General features: G+C 47.9%; 1 protein-coding gene across 4 annotated transcripts in view; it reads left to right on the forward strand.

The window, feature by feature from the left end:
- PATJ (PATJ crumbs cell polarity complex component) overlaps nucleotides 1-23,182 on the forward strand; it is a 240,147-nt gene that overhangs the window by 64,166 nt on the left and 152,799 nt on the right. For all 4 annotated transcript variants that reach the window (XM_069738164.1, XM_069738165.1, XM_069738166.1 and 1 more), the window contains exons 17-18: nucleotides 437-499; nucleotides 2,501-2,641. In XM_069738164.1, coding sequence (XP_069594265.1) covers nucleotides 437-499; nucleotides 2,501-2,641 — 204 coding nt within the window. The remainder of the gene's footprint in view (nucleotides 1-436; nucleotides 500-2,500; nucleotides 2,642-23,182) is intronic.

A 23,182-nucleotide genomic window follows, 5' to 3' on the forward strand; every position in this document is an offset into this window, starting at 1 on the left:
GCTACCCTTCTTGCCACTACTTGCATTGATGTGCCATCCTGGATGAGCTGCCCTACCTGAGCAATTTCCGTGGGTTGTAGACACTGCCTCATGCTTCTGTTCCTAAAAGGTTGAGAGCAGTGACAAAATGCAAAAGTGATCAAAACAGCCGAAAAGGTTGAGAACAGAGAAATGGTCTGTGGTCACCCCCTGCAGAAATGGTCTGTGGTCACCCCCTGCAGAACCGCTCCTTTATAGGAGTTGTCTTGTTACTTTCCTATCATTTCTACCTGTTGTCTGTTCCATTTACAGAACAACTGTAATAACTGATTCACAATCAGTGTTGCTTTTTAACTGGACAGGTTGTTTTCACGGAAGTGTGATTGACTTGGAGTTACATTATGTTGTTTAAGTGCTCCCTTTACTTATATGTATATATATATATATTTTTATCTAGCCAGATGAAGACGATCAAGTTTTCACATCTCCAGAGTTGGCAGGTGATGATTATCAGCAAAAGGTAAAGGGTATTGAACTTTTTGAAAACTTTTTAGCAGAGTTATGCACCCATAAAATAATCTGTTTACATTAAACTTTTTTTTTTTAACTACTTAAAACTTTACAAATACTATTACTTTTTTTTGCACTAGTTTGTGATGTTTATATTCCATTTCCATTTATATCCAAGTCTAAAGTCAGAATTCTGCTGGGTTCGCCTTTTCTAGAGAGCAGGGAATTGCAGGAGCTCAGATGATAGTTAGGTCTCGTGTCTGACAGCAAGGAAGTTTGAAAATAATTCTGGTCATGAGTAAAAGAAAAAGTCACATGAGTTGCTGAAGTTTTGCAAAGGTATAAATAAGTCTTCACAGTGGCTAATATTTTATCTTAAATTTAGAAAGTTTAAAATTTTTTTTTTTTTTTTTTTTTTTACATATTTTAAAGCAACCTTTCAGATACTATAAGACTATCACATTTTGCTTTTTTTGTTCTGCAGGCAAAACCTACTCTTTTGGCAGTAAAGAAACTGATTACAAAAATTAAATTTTTCTGTGTTTGTTTTATTGCGGTTATTTGTTTTTTGGACTGTGTTTTATTTGGTACATCTGTTTTTTATGCATGCTGATAACGTTTGGTGCATGCTGTGTTTTTTTTTTCTTTGTTTTTGCTCTTAGTCATTGCTTTCTATGGGTGAAAAATGCTGAAAGAAGTTACTTGCTGTAGTTTTCAAAAACGTAGCAATTTTTCAATTGTCAGGGAAAAAGCAATGTGTGTGCATGAGATTTCTAAAATCGCATAGCTTTGGCTGGTACTGTAAAACGCAGCTTTTGATTTGCTTAAAAAATGCAGCAAAAATGCAACATGTGAACAAAGCCTTAGGCCATGTTCACACACGTTGCGGATTTTACCGCGGATCCGCGGCGTTTTTGACGCTGCGGATCTGCAGCAGTTTTCTATGCGGTTTATAGTACCATGCGGTCTGTCTGTCTGTCTGTCTGTCGGTCTATATCTATGTGTGTAATGGAGCGTGGGTTGGACAAATGTAAAAGAGGAGGTTGGACAAGACGGGACATCACAAATCTTTTTTTTTTTTTTTTGTTCAATAATACATTTTTATTTAGCTTTCAAAAAACGCGCAAAAAACGCACCTGCGTTTTCTGCCAAGAGCTGCAGATTTAGTGCAGAAAAATCCGCAGGCAATTCTGCAACGTGTGCACATACCCTTAGGCATTATTTCTACTGTATGCTTGGATCAGAAGATTTTGCTTAGGAGTTTTATAATGTATACTTGCCTGTAAACCCCCGCTGTTCCAGAACTGTAGAACTTCTGAAATATATCATAACTGGACCTCATGGGGTCTGTTCTCCGTGCTCAGGTGTAACTGAAGATCATCTGCCTTTGTACAGGCAACCATGGTGGCCAGCTCCTATTAACTTCAATAGTGATACAGCAATGCTTCCCTTATTGAATATAGATAACTCCTCTTGCCCTCTGCTGTCGCTGTACATTTTCTGCATAGCATTCAGACACTGGGATAGTAATGACTAATCTTCATTGTACTATGAGTTACTTATCCATTATCATTAGTAAATTAATTCCATATACTCCACTCACATCCAGAGCTGAATTCAAAGTTCTGCCGGTTTAGTTTACAGGTTGCAGGAGGTGACCTCTGACAGCTGCCCTCTGATGGCTCAGTGTCTGCACCGAACATGCTTAATGCTCAGCATTGTGGGTGAAATCGCCAACATCCTGCGCTGCTCGAGCGTCGGAATCTAACAAGATTCTGTGTCTAAATAACCTTTTGGTGGATTTGGCCAATTCAGTTTGCTGGTAGAACGGCTCTAGGCCCGCCTTGCTGGCTGAATTTGCAGGTTTGCTGATCCAATGCCATTTTGGCATATACTAGCGTCTCCTCAAACCTCGGACAATCTACTATCCGTTCATCCAGCCGGCAGCCACTTTCCTAGTTTTCCCATATTGTTCATAAGAACAAACCTAATATTTTGAATTTAATTGTAGGAACCACCGGGCGATGACTTGACCCAAGTCCATGAAGCCGACGATGAGGATGGAGAGCTGACCTTGTGGTCTCCGGAAGTTGACATTGTGGAATTGGAAAAGGACAAGCGGGGCCTCGGCTTCAGCATCTTGGATTACGAGGTAAGCGTTTCCTGAGGTCCTTGGCCGCCAATATATGAGGCATGAAAGGAGCTATATGATCTTCATCAAAATGCTCCAACAATAAGCTAATAGACGTTGGCTTTCTGTGGTATCCACACTCTGAGTGTCCGAGAACTGCACTCGTGACTTGCCAGCAGATTTGGGGCATGCTGCAAAATCATGGGAAATTGCCACCGGCTTTTCTGCATTGAGCCATGTCACAAATGCTACATGAAGACAGACCCAACCTTAAGGAAGTTAATCGAAATAGACTACAGGTCCTTCTCAAAAAATTAGCATATAGTGTTAAATTTCATTATTTACCATAATGTAATGATTACAATTAAACTTTCATATATTATAGATTCATTATCCACCAACTGAAATTTGTCAGGTCTTTTATTGTTTTAATACTGATGATTTTGGCATACAACTCCTGATAACCCAAAAACCTGTCTCAATAAATTAGCATATTTCACCCATCCAATCAAATAAAAGTGTTTTTTAATAACAAACAAAAAAAACATCAAATAATAATGTTCAGTTATGCACTCAATACTTGGTCGGGAATCCTTTGGCAGAAATGACTGCTTCAATGCGGCGTGGCATGGAGGCAATCAGCCTGTGACACTGCTGAGATGTTATGGAGGCCCAGGATGCTTCAATAGCGGCCTTAAGCTCATCCAGAGTGTTGGGTCTTGCGTCTCTCAACTTTCTCTTCACAATATCCCACAGATTCTCTATGGGGTTCAGGTCAGGAGAGTTGGCAGGCCAATTGAGCACAGTAATACCATGGTCAGTAAACCATTTACCAGTGGTTTTGGCACTGTGAGCAGGTGCCAGGTCGTGCTGAAAAATGAAATCTTCATCTCCATAAAGCATTTCAGCCGATGGAAGCATGAAGTGCTCCAAAATCTCCTGATAGCTAGCTGCATTGACCCTGCCCTTGATGAAACACAGTGGACCAACACCAGCAGCTGACATGGCACCCCACACCATCACTGACTGTGGGTACTTGACACTGAACTTCAGGCATTTTGGCATTTCCTTCTCCCCAGTCTTCCTCCAGACTCTGGCACCTTGATTTCCGAATGACATGCAAAATTTGCTTTCATCAGAAAAAAGTACTTGGGACCACTTAGCAACAGTCCAGTGCTGCTTCTCTGTAGCCCAGGTCAGGCGCCTCTGCCGCTGTTTATGGTTCAAAAGTGGCTTTACCTGGGGAATGCGGCACCTGTAGCCCATTTCCTGCACACGCCTGTGCACGGTGGCTCTGGATGTTTCCACACCAGACTCAGTCCACTGCTTCCTCAGGTTCCCCAAGGTCTGGAATCGGTCCTTCTCCACAATCTTCCTCAGGGTCCGGTCTCCTCTTCTCGTTGTACAGCGTTTTCTGCCACATTGTTTCCTTCCAACAGACTTACCATTGAGGTGCCTTGATACAGCACTCTGTGAACAGCCTATTTGTTGAGAAATTTCTTTCTGGGTCTTACCCTCTTGCTTGAGGGTGTCAATGATGGCCTTCTTGACATCTGTCAGGTCGCTAGTCTTACCCATGATGGGGGTTTTGAGTAATGAACCAGGCAGGGAGTTTATAAAAGCCTCAGGTATCTTTTGCATGTGTTTAGAGTTAATTAGTTGATTCAGAAGATTAGGGTAATAGGTCGTTTAGAGAACCTTTTCTTGATATGCTAATTTATTGAGACAGGTTTTTTGGGTTATCAGGAGTTGTATGCCAAAATCATCAGTATTAAAACAATAAAAGACCTGACAAATTTCAGTTGGTGGATAATGAATCTATAATATATGAAAGTTTAATTGTAATCATTACATTATGGTAAATAATGAAATTTAACACTATATGCTAATTTTTTGAGAAGGACCTGTATGTCTGTTCAAGGGTTTACACTAGAAAAAAATATATTTTTTTTTTCTAGAAATGGCGCTGCTCTTGTTCATGGCCAGACTTGGAATTGCAGCTCAGTTAAGATGAATTTGGCTGACCTGCAAAACCAGCCATGATCCAAAGATAAATGGGGCTTTGCTTTAGGAAACGACACTTTTTTTGTTTACTTTTTGCCATTTTTTTGGTCTTTTAATGAGCATCAATAACTTCCTGTTTTGCATGTCTTTTAGGATTTTGTCTTAAAAAAAAAAATCTAAATATTCTCTTAGTGTATGTTTCTGTGCTAGAGGAGTCCCTCCATTTGGATCAGCGAGACTGGAGAACGGCTTATTTAACAGAATTCATCTTTAAGTAAATGAAGTTTGGTCATCGGCCAATGACGAGCGCCTTTCTAATTTACTTTGTGTGCTCCATTCTCTCTCTACTTGCCAAAGGTGGATAGGAATACTCATGTAAAGCTTGTTTCAGTGTATCGGCGCTGTCCCTGGTAAGACAGGTTCAGAATGGGGCTTCAGTCTCTGCAGATGAGCAGGGATTGCCTGGTAGCACACGGGGACCATGAAATGACGTTCACCAAAATAAAAACTGATTAAGTAACTTGGTTACTTAACTTTTTAATACGCTGCCTAACGGTTGGACAATCCCTGTAGAAAAAGTGAATCATTTTCCTAGCTTCTTCTCTAGTGCACTCCTGGTCATTGCAGATGTGAAAAGGTGAATTAAGGGCTTGTTTTCACTTGCGAGATATACGTCCGTGTCTCGCATGTGGAAACGAAGCTCTGGTGCCGGCACTCCAGAGCGGAGCGTGCAACTCCATGTGTTGCTATGCGGCCGCACGCTCCGCTCCGGAGTGCCGGCACCAGAGCTTCGTTTCCACATGCGAGACACGGACGTGTTCCTCGCAAGTGAAAACAAGCCCTAAAGGGAAGAATCACGTGAGTTTCTCCTCTACCCTGCAACAGGGAAACTTACTTAAAAAAAAAAAAAAAACTAAACTTTTGTTACAGAGTGGCCAAAGTTGAGAAATGTGACAGGTCCCCTTTTCCTATGTGCATTTCCATCTTGGTTGGGGGACTGTATTCTGTCAGGTTTCTGGCTCTTTTATTTATTTATTTTTTCCAGATTCTTTACATCCTGGCAGTATGGGAATTGCCCTTTTTGTTATTGTGATCGGTGTCCTGAAAACTGCCAGTGTCTGTAACCGTGCGTCTATATTCTCAGCTATAACCTTGGGCAGACCTTTCCTCCAGCAATGCGCAATTCTGCTCACGTCAGTCAAAGGAAATGTTTCATAGGGGGTCGTCCACCTTCAGACGACTTTAGCTCGTGACTGCAACCTATTTCATTGTTTCATGGCATTTTTTTTTTTTATTCCTTCACTTTTTTTTTTTTATTATAACAAATTTGTTTTAGCAAGTAGTTCATATCACTGCCTCTTAAAATGCCACACTGCTTTCCTGAAATACTCTGTGCTGCTATGGAACCTGTTGCTCATTTGTGACTCCATTCCCCTACTCACTTGCACGAAGATTGTTCCAAGAGAGGACACATTACTGCTTCACAGAAAGTCAACACTCGCTTCTCCTGAAATACTCTGTGCAGCTGGACAACCCTGCACTACGGTCAATATAACCTTTCAGACTGCGACCTTGTACTTTTCTCTTACCCTCCTTAGATGAAGACTCTTCCCCTGTCACATTCAGTCCTGTCCTCGTCAACATCATGACACAACTGGACAGAGCAACAAGAGCAATGCACCCTTCTCCTGACATACTCTGTGCTGCTGGAAGCTCATCGGTGAGACTTCGTAAAGGGTCTTGATAACCAATTACTATCAAATCCCTGTGGAGTCTAATTCTGAAGTCATGTGTCTCACAGTTCACCATTAAAGGAATTTTAAACTCCGAGCAGAGCGATACAAATAACCTTGAGAAATCTCAGCCCCACGGTTTGTCAGCCTGCAGTATTTTCTACATGACCCTTGTAAAAATCCCATTGGGAAGAAAGGGGTTAATATTCTAACCTGTTACCTTTTTGGTTGGGGACCATCTGGAGTGGGGGCTTAATTATATTTTTGTCCTGCTATCGTTAATACGGAAGGGGGAGGCTCCTGCTGCAGTCTGTTGTCTTTGATCCACACAAAGGACATGGCTGAGCTCATGAGACAAACATAAGATTTATTTATAAAGTTATTAATTTGGTTGTGATAGCTAAAATTAGTTTCTTTCTTTCTTTTTTTTAAACAATGGAAACACTTAATTGTTTAGGCGCTGTATACACAAGACAGTTTAACCTACCTAACTGTACATCACTGTTACGCCTGTGAAATGTGACTCGATGGGTCTGAGATCTGGGGAGGACTCGGCCATTGCAGATTCTTCCACTTTTTTTGCTCTCGCAGGATGTTTTGGGCTATTGTGTATGTGTCCGGTGAAGCGTCGTCAAATCTTCCTGTATTTGGTTGAATCTGGGCAGAAAGTAATCGCCCTGTACACACAATTCATCCAGCCACTTCTGTCTTCAGTCTCATCAATAACCACTAGTGACTCGGTGCCATTGGCAGTCATGCATGCCCAGGTCCTTACCACGGCCTCCATCGTGTGATAAAGGACGTACTGTGCCGAGGATCTTGAGCCGTTCCAAGCCTTCTTCAGACGACCACCTTCCCATCATTCTGGTACAGGTTGATCTTAGTTTTGTTTTTCCAGAACTGGGCGGCTTCTTTTTATGTTTTTTGGAAAAGTATAATCTGGCCTTTCTATTTTCAGGCAGATTGATGGATTGCACCTTGTGGTGACCCCTCTGTATTTGCTCTCATGAAGTCTTCTCTTTATGGAGACTCAGACACTGAAACACCGACATCCTAGAGAGTGTTCTTCACTTGGGTGAATGCTGTGAAGGGATTTTTCTCCACCATGGAAAGGATTCTAATATCGTCCACCACTGTTGTCTTCCATGGCTCTCTAGGCCTTTTTGAGTTCCCAAGCTTATCAGAAAAATATTACCTTTTTAATGGCTGAAGCTCATCAGTGCGTTTTTTTTTTTTTTGCAGAATGTACCAATCTGTTAATTTTGCCACTCCTAACATTTCTGCTATCTGTGATAGATTTCTTCCTTGTTTTTCTGCTTAATGATGGTCTGTTTCTCTTCAGCTGAGAGTTCAATACATGTTGTGGGTTCACAGCAACAGCTTGCAAATGCCACACCTGGAGACAACTCCAGACCTTTTCCTTGTATAATTGATGATGGATATATAGTGAATAGCCCTTGCAGCCCATTAAAGAGCTTTTGAGATAATTGGCAGATTACTTTTGGCACTTTATAAAGGGGCAGCTATGTGTTAGACCTGTAGTTTTGAAACCCTTACTCCAGTTAGGATGTGAATACCCTCAAATTAAACCTGAGAGTCTGCACTTTAAGTCCATAGTGATTATATAACTAGATCTTAATTATGTTTTGGTAAACAGCTAAAATTACAAAACTTGTCACTGTCCAAATAGTTCTGGACCTAATTGTGTAAAGGGTTATTCCCATCTTATAAAATTATGCCATTTTTGGTATGATGTTATTTTTTGATTGTAGCGGTCAGATCTCATGTACACCCAGCAATCCTTAGAATAAAAGAGAAGACGTTTTGATTTTACTCTACGCTTTCAAACTTTTCACAGCAGAGCTCCTGGACGACCACCAGTATACAGTAGGGGCGGCATCCTACCCCATTCACTGTGGCCCCTTCATTTTCAAGTTCGGTAGTGGTCTCAGAAATCCAACCACCTCCGATCTTAAGTGATGGCATATCCTAGAGATAAGTTGCATCTGAATTAGAGCAATTGCGTGCAATCCGATAGATATCTCTGCAACTCAAAAATAACATCTTTGAACTTTTTCCTTTACTAGCCCACATACTAATGATTACATAGTAGCACCGGTAAGTCCGTACGTCTCCTTTAAATCTGATGCCGAATGCACGTATTAATGAATTGCAGCTTTGCAACGATAAAGAACCCCCCTTCCCTCGCCGTCTTTACATAGTAGTAGAGAAAATTCAATGAGCGGGATTTGGCAATGATTGAAAGCTACGCACAATAATTACTGATCACAATGATGCAAAAAATTTCCCGAGTGAAGCGTTCCTTTATTTTGCTCATTGCTCCAGGACTTAATTTAGTCAGCTAGTAATTTCATATAATTGTGGCAATTTAAGGTACAGAGATGAGATCCATGGGGAGAGCAATGCCTCACAATGCCTCATAACGCCTCCCAGTGCCTCTCCAACACTCTCCCACTTGTCTATCCGTTTTGTCAGTGTTATTTATTTATTTCCTACGATCCCGACGTTAAAATAAATGTGATCTATCTTCTGCCAGTGGCTTTTAAAGCATAACATTACATTTTAAAGTTATAGGCCATAAACGTTCACGCAAGCAGCAAAGCCTCTGGGTGACATATGGACCCTGCATCCGATGATTCATCTTGCAAAATTGTCTGATGTGCTGATCGCGTTCATATTTGTTTGTGAACTTTACAGATATGCGTTTAATTATACCGGAGGCTGACAGTAGAAACCAAGAACGGGGTGTATCAGATTGATTGTGTTCTCTGTGACATATGACTACTCTAATACTGCCCCCTATGTACAAGAATATAATTACTATAATACTGCCCCTATGTACAAGAATATAAGTACTATAATACTGCCTTCTATGTACAAGAATATAACTACTATAATACTGCTCCCTATATACAAGAATATAGCTACTATAATACTGCCCCTATGTACAAGAATATAACTACTATAATACTGCCCCTATATACAAGAATATAACTACTATAATCCTGCCCCCTATGTACAGGAATATAACTACTATAATACTGCTCCCTATGTACAAGAATATAACTACTATAATACTGACCCCTATGTACAAGAATATAACTACTATGATAGTGACCCCTATGTACAAGAATATAACTACTATAATACTGACCCCTATGTACAGGAATATAACTACTATAATACTGCCCCTATGTACAAGAATATAACTACTATAATACTGCCCCTATGTACAAGAATATAACTACTATAATACTGCCCCCTATGTACTAGAATATAACTACTATAATACTGCTCCTATGTACTAGAATATAACTACTATAATACTGCCCCTATGTACAAGAATATAACTACTATAATACTGCCCCTATGTATAAGAATATAACTACTATAATACTGACCCCTATGTACAAGAATATAACTACTATAACCTTGCCCAAGAACAAGAATAGAACTAGTAGGACGAGTCCTGCAAGACCAAAAGTTTTTCCATTTTTCTTAGTCCTTAAACTGACCTGTTTTCTAGTAGATCGGAAGTTAAAGGGGTTGTCTAGTCTAAAAAGGAAAAGTCTACAGCCACTTTCTATGACTGCAGACTAGTGAATCCTCCCAGCGCACTCACAAGTGTATTGAGTGAGGCTGCTTGCACCAGACAGGGTCCTGCCCGGGAGTTTGTGGAGCGCCTCCAGACGCAGGGCTGCGTGTTACTCGGTACCGGTCCTCTCTGGCTCAGTTCTGGGGATGTCACGGTGGCTGGACCCGGTCCGTGACCCTGCCAAGGGGCGTCCAATAAAAGTCAGCTAAGGCTTCGTGACGCCACCTGTGGTATTCGGCCAGGGAGACCGACGCTGCTTGGGGTCCACTGGGGTGATGTGATGGCAGCTAGATGGTATACCTTCCCACAGGTGAAGTATGTCCCCAGGGCTTCCCGATAATGTAGATGGCGATGGTGTGAGGTGCAGGCAATGACAAGGACACAGGGTTGCAGTCTCTTTACCTCTTTACTGAAGACTTCAGGATCCTCAATCCAGAGCACGGTCAACAGGGCTGTCTGAGACCGGCCGGTCCGAAGGCACATCCAGAGCTCCCTTTGCAGGTCGAAATCGGTGCCTACCACTAGCGCCTGTGTGTTGTAGTGCTTCCCTGCTGAGCATTCGGGATAGTCCTCACAACTTCTATTCTCGTTCTTTCTAGTTCTTTCTCGTTCTTTCTATTCTCTGTCCCCCAGGTTTGTTATGGCTAGGACACACCCGTTTGACGGGTAGGCTCGGAGCTATTCTGGGACCCTAGAGACGCCCCTCTCCACGGTTGCCCCCTATGTCTGCTTAGGTGATGTTAGGTAGACAGCCAAACTATAATTAACTGTCCTGCGGTATTTGAAGTAAGGCATAAAGTCAGTTACTTCCTCGGTGTTCCGGTCACCGGCTACGCGCCTCAGTAGGATGTTGCCATTCTCGGGGCATGACTCCTACTGGCTCTCCTTTGTGCTTGATCTCGTTTCTCACTGTCCACAATATCCTTCGCTTCGTGTCCTTTCTTTAGATGCCACCGCAAGGTAGTGCAGGCACGGCTCTGTAACGATCTGTCCTTGTCGCTAGGTGCCTGCCAGGTTCCCACGCTTGACAGGGACCCCCCTGAATCTTCCCCGCAACACCCCCTGCCACGGGATGTTGCCTGGACAAAACCCAGTCAGCTTCTGACTAACTTCCTATCCAACCCCTAGTTTTACCAGTGTGAGGAGTGGCCTAATAAATAGAACCTTTTGCTCCCCCTAGTGGCCGGAGTGTGAAGTGTACTGTGTGCTGGTGATACCTGGTCAGATGAACTCCTTTAGTGCCATCAGACGTACCATCACTCCCCTTAGCGGCAGAGCGACATTACTGCAACGACCAGGTCTCTGGGGCACTGCATTTGCATAGCCCATACTTGACTGGCGTTCCCGGGGCAGACCGCTGCAAATCCTCGCAGTGCACAGTGCGTGCACTGGGGGGACTCATATGCCTGCAGTCACATTGTGACTACAGACTTTTCGTTTTAGGCTGGACAACCCCTTTAAGGATTTAACTGCAAGGGATTTCATGATGGAATTGGTTGATTTCTTACATGTTCTTGTCCTCCCCTTTTTATTGTTACAATCCTGTCAGTTCCCTCCACTCTCGCCTGTCGCTAGCCTCTCCTCTCCACCAGACTGCCGTATTTCAGCAGAATTGCAGAGTTTGCATCTTATTTTCATTTAATTCCAAGTTTCTTTGTTTAATAATGTCATGGAAAATAATGAATCCTACAGTAAAACAGCCCCAAAATGTAACCGTCAAAGCGTTATTGATTTTATATAGGTATCATGATTCAACGGAGGGGAAAACTGACAGAAAACGGGAGGTGATTTATAGCAGCAGTTGTGGAATTATCGTTGGACTAAAACTATATTTAAAAAATGATATTCAGTGTTCTTATGAGAATTGAACTTCTTTCTTTCATTTTTTTGTTTTTATTATTTTGCTTTGTTTTATAATATATATGAACATGAGATCCATGTTTCCTAAACCGAGGCTGCGGTACTGCAGTTGCGCATGTTTTATTCTGAAACGATGCGGCATTTCAGAGGAAACGTACCGTAATTGGAAAAGCCGGTCACTGACTATGTGACTCATATATGACTAATGCGAGGCAGGTCCTGTCTGCTTCTTCTCACCCCGTTCCCCAAGACAGGAAATTCTCTATACACACTAAGGACTCATTCAGACTTGCGATTTTCTCATCCGAGTGTCATCTGTGTTTTTCGTGAATAGCCCTCGTACCTGAGATCGTCTATAGGGCCATTCACGTATTTGGAATTTTTGGTGGACTGAGAGGTCCACAGTAAATCGAGGCGCCTTGAACAATTTTGATCTGAGGGTGAAATCAAAATTGGTAATGCAAGTTTGTGTTTTGTGAAAAAAAATTGCACTACACTCGGATGACATCTGATTGCTTTACGATTTTCATGGACTGTCAAAATGGAGAAGGTGGAAACATTTTCTATGGAAAAATACAGAAGGTTCTTGAAAAGTCTGATGAGAATAATCGGTCCGCCCCTCCCCCAGAGTCTGAGCTTGCTCGTGTCCCCCCCCCCAGAGTCTGAGCTTGCTCGTGTCCCCCCCCCCAGAGTCTGAGCTTGCTTGTGTCCCCCCCCAGAGTCTGAGCTTGCTCGTGTCTCCCCCAGAGTCTGAGCTTGCTCGTGTCTCCCCCAGAGTCTGAGCTTGCTCGTGTCTCCCCCAGAGTCTGAGCTTGCTCGTGTCTCCCCCAGAGTCTGAGCTTGCTCGTGTCTCCCCCAGAGTCTGAGCTTGCTCGTGTCTCCCCCAGAGTCTGAGCTTGCTCGTGTCTCCCCCAGAGTCTGAGCTTGCTCGTGTCTCCCCCAGAGTCTGAGCTTGCTCGTGTCTCCCCCAGAGTCTGAGCTTGCTCGTGTCTCCCCCAGAGTCTGAGCTTGCTCGTGTCTCCCCCAGAGTCTGAGCTTGCTCGTGTCTCCCCCAGAGTCTGAGCTTGCTCGTGTCTCCCCCAGAGTCTGAGCTTGCTCGTGTCTCCCCCAGAGTCTGAGCTTGCTCGTGTCTCCCCCAGAGTCTGAGCTTGCTCGTGTCTCCCCCAGAGTCTGAGCTTGCTCGTGTCTCCCCCAGAGTCTGAGCTTGCTCGTGTCTCCCCCAGAGTCTGAGCTTGCTCGTGTCTCCCCCAGAGTCTGAGCTTGCTCGTGTCTCCCCCAGAGTCTGAGCTTGCTCGTGTCTCCCCCAGAGTCTGAGCTTGCTCGTGTCTCCCCCAGAGTCTGAGCTTGCTCGTGTCTCCCCCAGAGTCTGAGCTTGCTCGTGTCTCCCCCAGAGTCTGAGCTTGCTCGTGTCTCCCCCAGAGTCTGAGCTTGCTCGTGTCTCCCCCAGAGTCTGAGCTTGCTCGTGTCTCCCCCAGAGTCTGAGCTTGCTCGTGTCTCCCCCAGAGTCTGAGCTTGCTCGTGTCTCCCCCAGAGTCTGAGCTTGCTCGTGTCTCCCCCAGAGTCTGAGCTTGCTCGTGTCTCCCCCAGAGTCTGAGCTTGCTCGTGTCTCCCCCAGAGTCTGAGCTTGCTCGTGTCTCCCCCAGAGTCTGAGCTTGCTCGTGTCTCCCCCAGAGTCTGAGCTTGCTCGTGTCTCCCCCAGAGTCTGAGCTTGCTCGTGTCTCCCCCAGAGTCTGAGCTTGCTCGTGTCTCCCCCAGAGTCTGAGCTTGCTCGTGTCTCCCCCAGAGTCTGAGCTTGCTCGTGTCTCCCCCAGAGTCTGAGCTTGCTCGTGTCTCCCCCAGAGTCTGAGCTTGCTCGTGTCTCCCCCAGAGTCTGAGCTTGCTCGTGTCTCCCCCAGAGTCTGAGCTTGCTCGTGTCTCCCCCAGAGTCTGAGCTTGCTCGTGTCTCCCCCAGAGTCTGAGCTTGCTCGTGTCTCCCCCAGAGTCTGAGCTTGCTCGTGTCTCCCCCAGAGTCTGAGCTTGCTCGTGTCTCCCCCAGAGTCTGAGCTTGCTCGTGTCTCCCCCAGAGTCTGAGCTTGCTCGTGTCTCCCCCAGAGTCTGAGCTTGCTCGTGTCTCCCCCAGAGTCTGAGCTTGCTCGTGTCTCCCCCAGAGTCTGAGCTTGCTCGTGTCTCCCCCAGAGTCTGAGCTTGCTCGTGTCTCCCCCAGAGTCTGAGCTTGCTCGTGTCTCCCCCAGAGTCTGAGCTTGCTCGTGTCTCCCCCAGAGTCTGAGCTTGCTCGTGTCTCCCCCAGAGTCTGAGCTTGCTCGTGTCTCCCCCAGAGTCTGAGCTTGCTCGTGTCTCCCCCAGAGTCTGAGCTTGCTCGTGTCTCCCCCAGAGTCTGAGCTTGCTCGTGTCTCCCCCAGAGTCTGAGCTTGCTCGTGTCTCCCCCAGAGTCTGAGCTTGCTCGTGTCTCCCCCAGAGTCTGAGCTTGCTCGTGTCTCCCCCAGAGTCTGAGCTTGCTCGTGTCTCCCCCAGAGTCTGAGCTTGCTCGTGTCTCCCCCAGAGTCTGAGCTTGCTCGTGTCTCCCCCAGAGTCTGAGCTTGCTCGTGTCTCCCCCAGAGTCTGAGCTTGCTCGTGTCTCCCCCAGAGTCTGAGCTTGCTCGTGTCTCCCCCAGAGTCTGAGCTTGCTCGTGTCTCCCCCAGAGTCTGAGCTTGCTCGTGTCTCCCCCAGAGTCTGAGCTTGCTCGTGTCTCCCCCAGAGTCTGAGCTTGCTCGTGTCTCCCCCAGAGTCTGAGCTTGCTCGTGTCTCCCCCAGAGTCTGAGCTTGCTCGTGTCTCCCCCAGAGTCTGAGCTTGCTCGTGTCTCCCCCAGAGTCTGAGCTTGCTCGTGTCTCCCCCAGAGTCTGAGCTTGCTCGTGTCTCCCCCAGAGTCTGAGCTTGCTCGTGTCTCCCCCAGAGTCTGAGCTTGCTCGTGTCTCCCCCAGAGTCTGAGCTTGCTCGTGTCTCCCCCAGAGTCTGAGCTTGCTCGTGTCTCCCCCAGAGTCTGAGCTTGCTCGTGTCTCCCCCAGAGTCTGAGCTTGCTCGTGTCTCCCCCAGAGTCTGAGCTTGCTCGTGTCTCCCCCAGAGTCTGAGCTTGCTCGTGTCTCCCCCAGAGTCTGAGCTTGCTCGTGTCTCCCCCAGAGTCTGAGCTTGCTCGTGTCTCCCCCAGAGTCTGAGCTTGCTCGTGTCTCCCCCAGAGTCTGAGCTTGCTCGTGTCTCCCCCAGAGTCTGAGCTTGCTCGTGTCTCCCCCAGAGTCTGAGCTTGCTCGTGTCTCCCCCAGAGTCTGAGCTTGCTCGTGTCTCCCCCAGAGTCTGAGCTTGCTCGTGTCTCCCCCAGAGTCTGAGCTTGCTCGTGTCTCCCCCAGAGTCTGAGCTTGCTCGTGTCTCCCCCAGAGTCTGAGCTTGCTCGTGTCTCCCCCAGAGTCTGAGCTTGCTCGTGTCTCCCCCAGAGTCTGAGCTTGCTCGTGTCTCCCCCAGAGTCTGAGCTTGCTCGTGTCTCCCCCAGAGTCTGAGCTTGCTCGTGTCTCCCCCAGAGTCTGAGCTTGCTCGTGTCTCCCCCAGAGTCTGAGCTTGCTCGTGTCTCCCCCAGAGTCTGAGCTTGCTCGTGTCTCCCCCAGAGTCTGAGCTTGCTCGTGTCTCCCCCAGAGTCTGAGCTTGCTCGTGTCTCCCCCAGAGTCTGAGCTTGCTCGTGTCTCCCCCAGAGTCTGAGCTTGCTCGTGTCTCCCCCAGAGTCTGAGCTTGCTCGTGTCTCCCCCAGAGTCTGAGCTTGCTCGTGTCTCCCCCAGAGTCTGAGCTTGCTCGTGTCTCCCCCAGAGTCTGAGCTTGCTCGTGTCTCCCCCAGAGTCTGAGCTTGCTCGTGTCTCCCCCAGAGTCTGAGCTTGCTCGTGTCTCCCCCAGAGTCTGAGCTTGCTCGTGTCTCCCCCAGAGTCTGAGCTTGCTCGTGTCTCCCCCAGAGTCTGAGCTTGCTCGTGTCTCCCCCAGAGTCTGAGCTTGCTCGTGTCTCCCCCAGAGTCTGAGCTTGCTCGTGTCTCCCCCAGAGTCTGAGCTTGCTCGTGTCTCCCCCAGAGTCTGAGCTTGCTCGTGTCTCCCCCAGAGTCTGAGCTTGCTCGTGTCTCCCCCAGAGTCTGAGCTTGCTCGTGTCTCCCCCAGAGTCTGAGCTTGCTCGTGTCTCCCCCAGAGTCTGAGCTTGCTCGTGTCTCCCCCAGAGTCTGAGCTTGCTCGTGTCTCCCCCAGAGTCTGAGCTTGCTCGTGTCTCCCCCAGAGTCTGAGCTTGCTCGTGTCTCCCCCAGAGTCTGAGCTTGCTCGTGTCTCCCCCAGAGTCTGAGCTTGCTCGTGTCTCCCCCAGAGTCTGAGCTTGCTCGTGTCTCCCCCAGAGTCTGAGCTTGCTCGTGTCTCCCCCAGAGTCTGAGCTTGCTCGTGTCTCCCCCAGAGTCTGAGCTTGCTCGTGTCTCCCCCAGAGTCTGAGCTTGCTCGTGTCTCCCCCAGAGTCTGAGCTTGCTCGTGTCTCCCCCAGAGTCTGAGCTTGCTCGTGTCTCCCCCAGAGTCTGAGCTTGCTCGTGTCTCCCCCAGAGTCTGAGCTTGCTCGTGTCTCCCCCAGAGTCTGAGCTTGCTCGTGTCTCCCCCAGAGTCTGAGCTTGCTCGTGTCTCCCCCAGAGTCTGAGCTTGCTCGTGTCTCCCCCAGAGTCTGAGCTTGCTCGTGTCTCCCCCAGAGTCTGAGCTTGCTCGTGTCTCCCCCAGAGTCTGAGCTTGCTCGTGTCTCCCCCAGAGTCTGAGCTTGCTCGTGTCTCCCCCAGAGTCTGAGCTTGCTCGTGTCTCCCCCAGAGTCTGAGCTTGCTCGTGTCTCCCCCAGAGTCTGAGCTTGCTCGTGTCTCCCCCAGAGTCTGAGCTTGCTCGTGTCTCCCCCAGAGTCTGAGCTTGCTCGTGTCTCCCCCAGAGTCTGAGCTTGCTCGTGTCTCCCCCAGAGTCTGAGCTTGCTCGTGTCTCCCCCAGAGTCTGAGCTTGCTCGTGTCTCCCCCAGAGTCTGAGCTTGCTCGTGTCTCCCCCAGAGTCTGAGCTTGCTCGTGTCTCCCCCAGAGTCTGAGCTTGCTCGTGTCTCCCCCAGAGTCTGAGCTTGCTCGTGTCTCCCCCAGAGTCTGAGCTTGCTCGTGTCTCCCCCAGAGTCTGAGCTTGCTCGTGTCTCCCCCAGAGTCTGAGCTTGCTCGTGTCTCCCCCAGAGTCTGAGCTTGCTCGTGTCTCCCCCAGAGTCTGAGCTTGCTCGTGTCTCCCCCAGAGTCTGAGCTTGCTCGTGTCTCCCCCAGAGTCTGAGCTTGCTCGTGTCTCCCCCAGAGTCTGAGCTTGCTCGTGTCTCCCCCAGAGTCTGAGCTTGCTCGTGTCTCCCCCAGAGTCTGAGCTTGCTCGTGTCTCCCCCAGAGTCTGAGCTTGCTCGTGTCTCCCCCAGAGTCTGAGCTTGCTCGTGTCTCCCCCAGAGTCTGAGCTTGCTCGTGTCTCCCCCAGAGTCTGAGCTTGCTCGTGTCTCCCCCAGAGTCTGAGCTTGCTCGTGTCTCCCCCAGAGTCTGAGCTTGCTCGTGTCTCCCCCAGAGTCTGAGCTTGCTCGTGTCTCCCCCAGAGTCTGAGCTTGCTCGTGTCTCCCCCAGAGTCTGAGCTTGCTCGTGTCTCCCCCAGAGTCTGAGCTTGCTCGTGTCTCCCCCAGAGTCTGAGCTTGCTCGTGTCTCCCCCAGAGTCTGAGCTTGCTCGTGTCTCCCCCAGAGTCTGAGCTTGCTCGTGTCTCCCCCAGAGTCTGAGCTTGCTCGTGTCTCCCCCAGAGTCTGAGCTTGCTCGTGTCTCCCCCAGAGTCTGAGCTTGCTCGTGTCTCCCCCAGAGTCTGAGCTTGCTCGTGTCTCCCCCAGAGTCTGAGCTTGCTCGTGTCTCCCCCAGAGTCTGAGCTTGCTCGTGTCTCCCCCAGAGTCTGAGCTTGCTCGTGTCTCCCCCAGAGTCTGAGCTTGCTCGTGTCTCCCCCAGAGTCTGAGCTTGCTCGTGTCTCCCCCAGAGTCTGAGCTTGCTCGTGTCTCCCCCAGAGTCTGAGCTTGCTCGTGTCTCCCCCAGAGTCTGAGCTTGCTCGTGTCTCCCCCAGAGTCTGAGCTTGCTCGTGTCTCCCCCAGAGTCTGAGCTTGCTCGTGTCTCCCCCAGAGTCTGAGCTTGCTCGTGTCTCCCCCAGAGTCTGAGCTTGCTCGTGTCTCCCCCAGAGTCTGAGCTTGCTCGTGTCTCCCCCAGAGTCTGAGCTTGCTCGTGTCTCCCCCAGAGTCTGAGCTTGCTCGTGTCTCCCCCAGAGTCTGAGCTTGCTCGTGTCTCCCCCAGAGTCTGAGCTTGCTCGTGTCTCCCCCAGAGTCTGAGCTTGCTCGTGTCTCCCCCAGAGTCTGAGCTTGCTCGTGTCTCCCCCAGAGTCTGAGCTTGCTCGTGTCTCCCCCAGAGTCTGAGCTTGCTCGTGTCTCCCCCAGAGTCTGAGCTTGCTCGTGTCTCCCCCAGAGTCTGAGCTTGCTCGTGTCTCCCCCAGAGTCTGAGCTTGCTCGTGTCTCCCCCAGAGTCTGAGCTTGCTCGTGTCTCCCCCAGAGTCTGAGCTTGCTCGTGTCTCCCCCAGAGTCTGAGCTTGCTCGTGTCTCCCCCAGAGTCTGAGCTTGCTCGTGTCTCCCCCAGAGTCTGAGCTTGCTCGTGTCTCCCCCAGAGTCTGAGCTTGCTCGTGTCTCCCCCAGAGTCTGAGCTTGCTCGTGTCTCCCCCAGAGTCTGAGCTTGCTCGTGTCTCCCCCAGAGTCTGAGCTTGCTCGTGTCTCCCCCAGAGTCTGAGCTTGCTCGTGTCTCCCCCAGAGTCTGAGCTTGCTCGTGTCTCCCCCAGAGTCTGAGCTTGCTCGTGTCTCCCCCAGAGTCTGAGCTTGCTCGTGTCTCCCCCAGAGTCTGAGCTTGCTCGTGTCTCCCCCAGAGTCTGAGCTTGCTCGTGTCTCCCCCAGAGTCTGAGCTTGCTCGTGTCTCCCCCAGAGTCTGAGCTTGCTCGTGTCTCCCCCAGAGTCTGAGCTTGCTCGTGTCTCCCCCAGAGTCTGAGCTTGCTCGTGTCTCCCCCAGAGTCTGAGCTTGCTCGTGTCTCCCCCAGAGTCTGAGCTTGCTCGTGTCTCCCCCAGAGTCTGAGCTTGCTCGTGTCTCCCCCAGAGTCTGAGCTTGCTCGTGTCTCCCCCAGAGTCTGAGCTTGCTCGTGTCTCCCCCAGAGTCTGAGCTTGCTCGTGTCTCCCCCAGAGTCTGAGCTTGCTCGTGTCTCCCCCAGAGTCTGAGCTTGCTCGTGTCTCCCCCAGAGTCTGAGCTTGCTCGTGTCTCCCCCAGAGTCTGAGCTTGCTCGTGTCTCCCCCAGAGTCTGAGCTTGCTCGTGTCTCCCCCAGAGTCTGAGCTTGCTCGTGTCTCCCCCAGAGTCTGAGCTTGCTCGTGTCTCCCCCAGAGTCTGAGCTTGCTCGTGTCTCCCCCAGAGTCTGAGCTTGCTCGTGTCTCCCCCAGAGTCTGAGCTTGCTCGTGTCTCCCCCAGAGTCTGAGCTTGCTCGTGTCTCCCCCAGAGTCTGAGCTTGCTCGTGTCTCCCCCAGAGTCTGAGCTTGCTCGTGTCTCCCCCAGAGTCTGAGCTTGCTCGTGTCTCCCCCAGAGTCTGAGCTTGCTCGTGTCTCCCCCAGAGTCTGAGCTTGCTCGTGTCTCCCCCAGAGTCTGAGCTTGCTCGTGTCCCCCCCAGAGTCTGAGCTTGCTCGTGTCTCCCCCAGAGTCTGAGCTTGCTCGTGTCTCCCCCAGAGTCTGAGCTTGCTCGTGTCTCCCCCAGAGTCTGAGCTTGCTCGTGTCCCCCCCCCCCCCAGAGTCTGAGCTTGCTCGTGTCTCCCCCAGAGTCTGAGCTTGCTCGTGTCCCCCCCCCCCCCAGAGTCTGAGCTTGCTCGTGTCCCCCCCCCCCCCAGAGTCTGAGCTTGCTCGTGTCCCCCCCCCCCCCCCAGAGTCTGAGCTTGCTCGTGTCCCCCCCCCCCCAGAGTCTGAGCTTGCTCGTGTCCCCCCCCCCCCAGAGTCTGAGCTTGCTCGTGTCCCCCCCCCCCAGAGTCTGAGCTTGCTCGTGTCCCCCCCCCCCAGAGTCTGAGCTTGCTCGTGTCCCCCCCCCACCCCAGAGTCTGAGCTTGCTCTAAAATGGAAATAAAACCTGTGTCCCTGTAACATTAAAGGAAATCTGATTTACTAATGACATGTGTTTGAGAAAAAGTTTATATTTTCATCTTCTGTCTCTTTTTCTGTTTTTCTCAAGCTATAGTTTCCCTTTAATAACCATAATTGATGATTAAAGTGAAGCGATCATGAGATTATGTTGCTTAAATCAAATTCAGGTTTTTGTGTTGCATTATTTTTAATCTTTAGTAAAGGAAACAAAGTTAGTAATCTTGCAATTTTCAGCTCGGCCACTGAGATTTTTTTTTTTTTTTATTTGTACTTTGTCCTTTGTGTTTATAGCAAAGCTTCTTCTCAACAGAGGCAGTGCTATAATGACTGATAACACCTCCAAATACAGTAGAGAGTACCAGATCCACCATTCACAATAGGTGATATCACAGCTCACCTCCTCTTCCTCCTGTGCAATGACAGAATCCACTATTCACAATAGGTAATGTCACATCTGACCTGACCCTCCTGTACAATGATTTTTGCACACGCTTATTAGTTGCTTAAATACAGAAGATTGGGTCAGTCATTTCATTGCTCCTAATGTAAATGTGTTGTTTGTTTAAACAGAATCTAGAGTCTAAAAAACAAACAAAACTCATTCAGTGGTCAGTGTGAAAGTTTCAAGATTTCTAATTTTTACTTCTAATATGGGAAGAAAAAAATAATAATTTAACGCTAAAACCCGATTTAAACAGTAGGTCATTTTCTGATAATGGCTTCCCATTAAAGGGTTAAAATGAATAACAAAATGATCTACAGTCAGCCCCTAATAGTTCCTCTTGATGGTGGCTGCTGGAAACCTGAAAGCTACATTTTAACATTGTTTATATGGAGGATTTGTCTGTTTGATTCAGAAATAAGAGACCCATATGACATATATTAGGTAATTAAATGAGCGCAGAATTTTTTTTACCTCCAAAAATTAAATAAAACTTTTTAAAGTGTGAAAATTGACAAAATCAGCAAATGACTTTTTTGGTTTGTAAATATCTGTCAATATAAAACCTATAAACCTTTACACCCTTCTCCATGGCTGTGTATAACACAGAATCTCCCCCAATGAGCGGCACATCGTTATTATTCCCTTCTCGGAGCCAGTGATGTCATGCAGGCCAATAGGCGGCCTCGCCCTCAGATTTATTAGTCCCAATTACCATATTTGATAATATTTGAGATGTACGGGGAGCACTTTGCAAGAATTAAACTTTGCAGTAAGCATATGCATTTGCAAAATTGCATATCCCTGTAGGCATATTTCCTCTGTGATTCCAGCACATCACGCTTCCCTATGCAGCAAAAAGCTCCAAAGCGTAAGAAATGCTTTTAACCCCCCCTCCTCCTCCTGTCTATGGATGGATGTACAGACCAGTGAGTGGCTCTGGGGGTTAAGGTTACTGGTTTGAATAGACTTTTCCAATAACTATTGTATTTGAGCACGAGCTTTACATCTTACATATTCAGTTATATGCTAATAAGTCAATCCATTTCGAGGAGATTGAAGTTAGAAGTTCTCCAGAAAACACTCATTCATTACTTACTAAATAGCGACCTCTTGTCCTAAATTACTGTCTTCTCCGGGAAAGTGTTGAGATGGAAAATTGCATTTTTTTTTTCTTCCTCCCACCCTTCTTGGCTTTACCTAGAATTTGCATTAAACTTGTATTTAAAGGGAACCTGTCAAGAGCTTTAAGGTCACCACACTGCAATGTCATTGAACTTTGCCTTTTTCTGCCTTACCAATCTAACAACCTATTCTGTCCGAAAAATGGATATTTCTTCGCTGACAAAATCCGCATTGTATCATTTTTTGTAAATGAGTGTTCCAGTTCTCTCCATTGGCGCCACTTCAACAAATGATTAGCTCTGCTACTTTATTGCCAGTAACATCTTGAGTAGGAGTTCTTGGACCGACACATGCACGGCGTTGTGTGTAAATTAATAGATTATGCATTGCCCATGGCCGGTCCATCAGAGATGTCATTGCCCAAAGATGAGACTACTGCTCATGTGTTGGATTTTCATGGCGCATGTGCACAATGGAGGCAAGTGGACCAAGGATGGATCAATTCCCAAAAAGTGCAAAGATGCTTTGCATGATTCATTCCCTAGAGTCAGTCCAATGTGCTTGAATAATGTTTCTTCATCTTCGCTACCTCCATGCTATCTGCAGTGAAATCTCCTGGATGCGTCGTGCATGCTCATCACATGCGCAATACTCTCTTGCTCTGGGTAAAGGCATTACTGATGTGCTGTGCAGTAATGCCTTTGCACATGGGATCACGTTGGGCTGAGAATAATGCACTGGATTGGTGCACTTGCTGTTAGACAAGCGCACCAAGAGTGGACAGATTCTCGGCAAGTACGATGTTCCTCCATATTACTACCATGTGCTTGATTGACATTTATTTAGCTCTATCTTCAGTGAAATCTCATACATGCACCAAGCATGCTCCGCTCTTACTCACTACTTTTCTATCTTTGAACAAAGACATTACTAAAGCGCTATGTACTGCACAGAACAGAGAGCACTGGGCATGTGCCACGTGTTCCTGGCCTGGTTCATGTGCAGTAGCAAGCATCTCCTCTGTGTTCAAAGGCATTGTTGTATAGTGCATCAGCGATGTCAATGCCCAAAGAAAGAGTTCTGTGCATGCGCTGAGTGTGCGCGGTGCATGCGCTGAGTGTGCATGGCGCATGCTTCATTTTTCGCTGCAGATGGAGATGTAGCTGAGCTAAACAGATGTCAATAAAGCACAAAAGTGGAATATCCATTTGCTGCATTAAGGAACTATGGTACTTGTCTATTTCTACATTAACCAACAACGTAATTAGTTTAGACCCTAAAGGTACCTTCACACATAACGATATCGTTGCTTTTTGTGACGTAGCAACGATATCGTTAAGGAAATCGTTATGTGTGACAGCGACCAACGATCAGGCCCCTGCTGGGACATCGTTGGTCGCTGAGGAAAGTCCAGAACTTTATTTCGTCGCTGGATCGGCGTGTGTGACGCCGATCTAGCGATGTCTTCACTGGTAACCAGGGTAAACATCGGGTTACTAAGCGCAGGGCCGCGCTTAGTAACCCGATGTTTACCCTGGTTACCAGCGTAAACGTTAAAAAAACAAACACTACAT

Source organism: Ranitomeya imitator, chromosome 8 (assembly GCF_032444005.1).
Source record: "Ranitomeya imitator isolate aRanImi1 chromosome 8, aRanImi1.pri, whole genome shotgun sequence".
NCBI classification, from domain to species: Eukaryota; Metazoa; Chordata; class Amphibia; order Anura; family Dendrobatidae; genus Ranitomeya; species Ranitomeya imitator.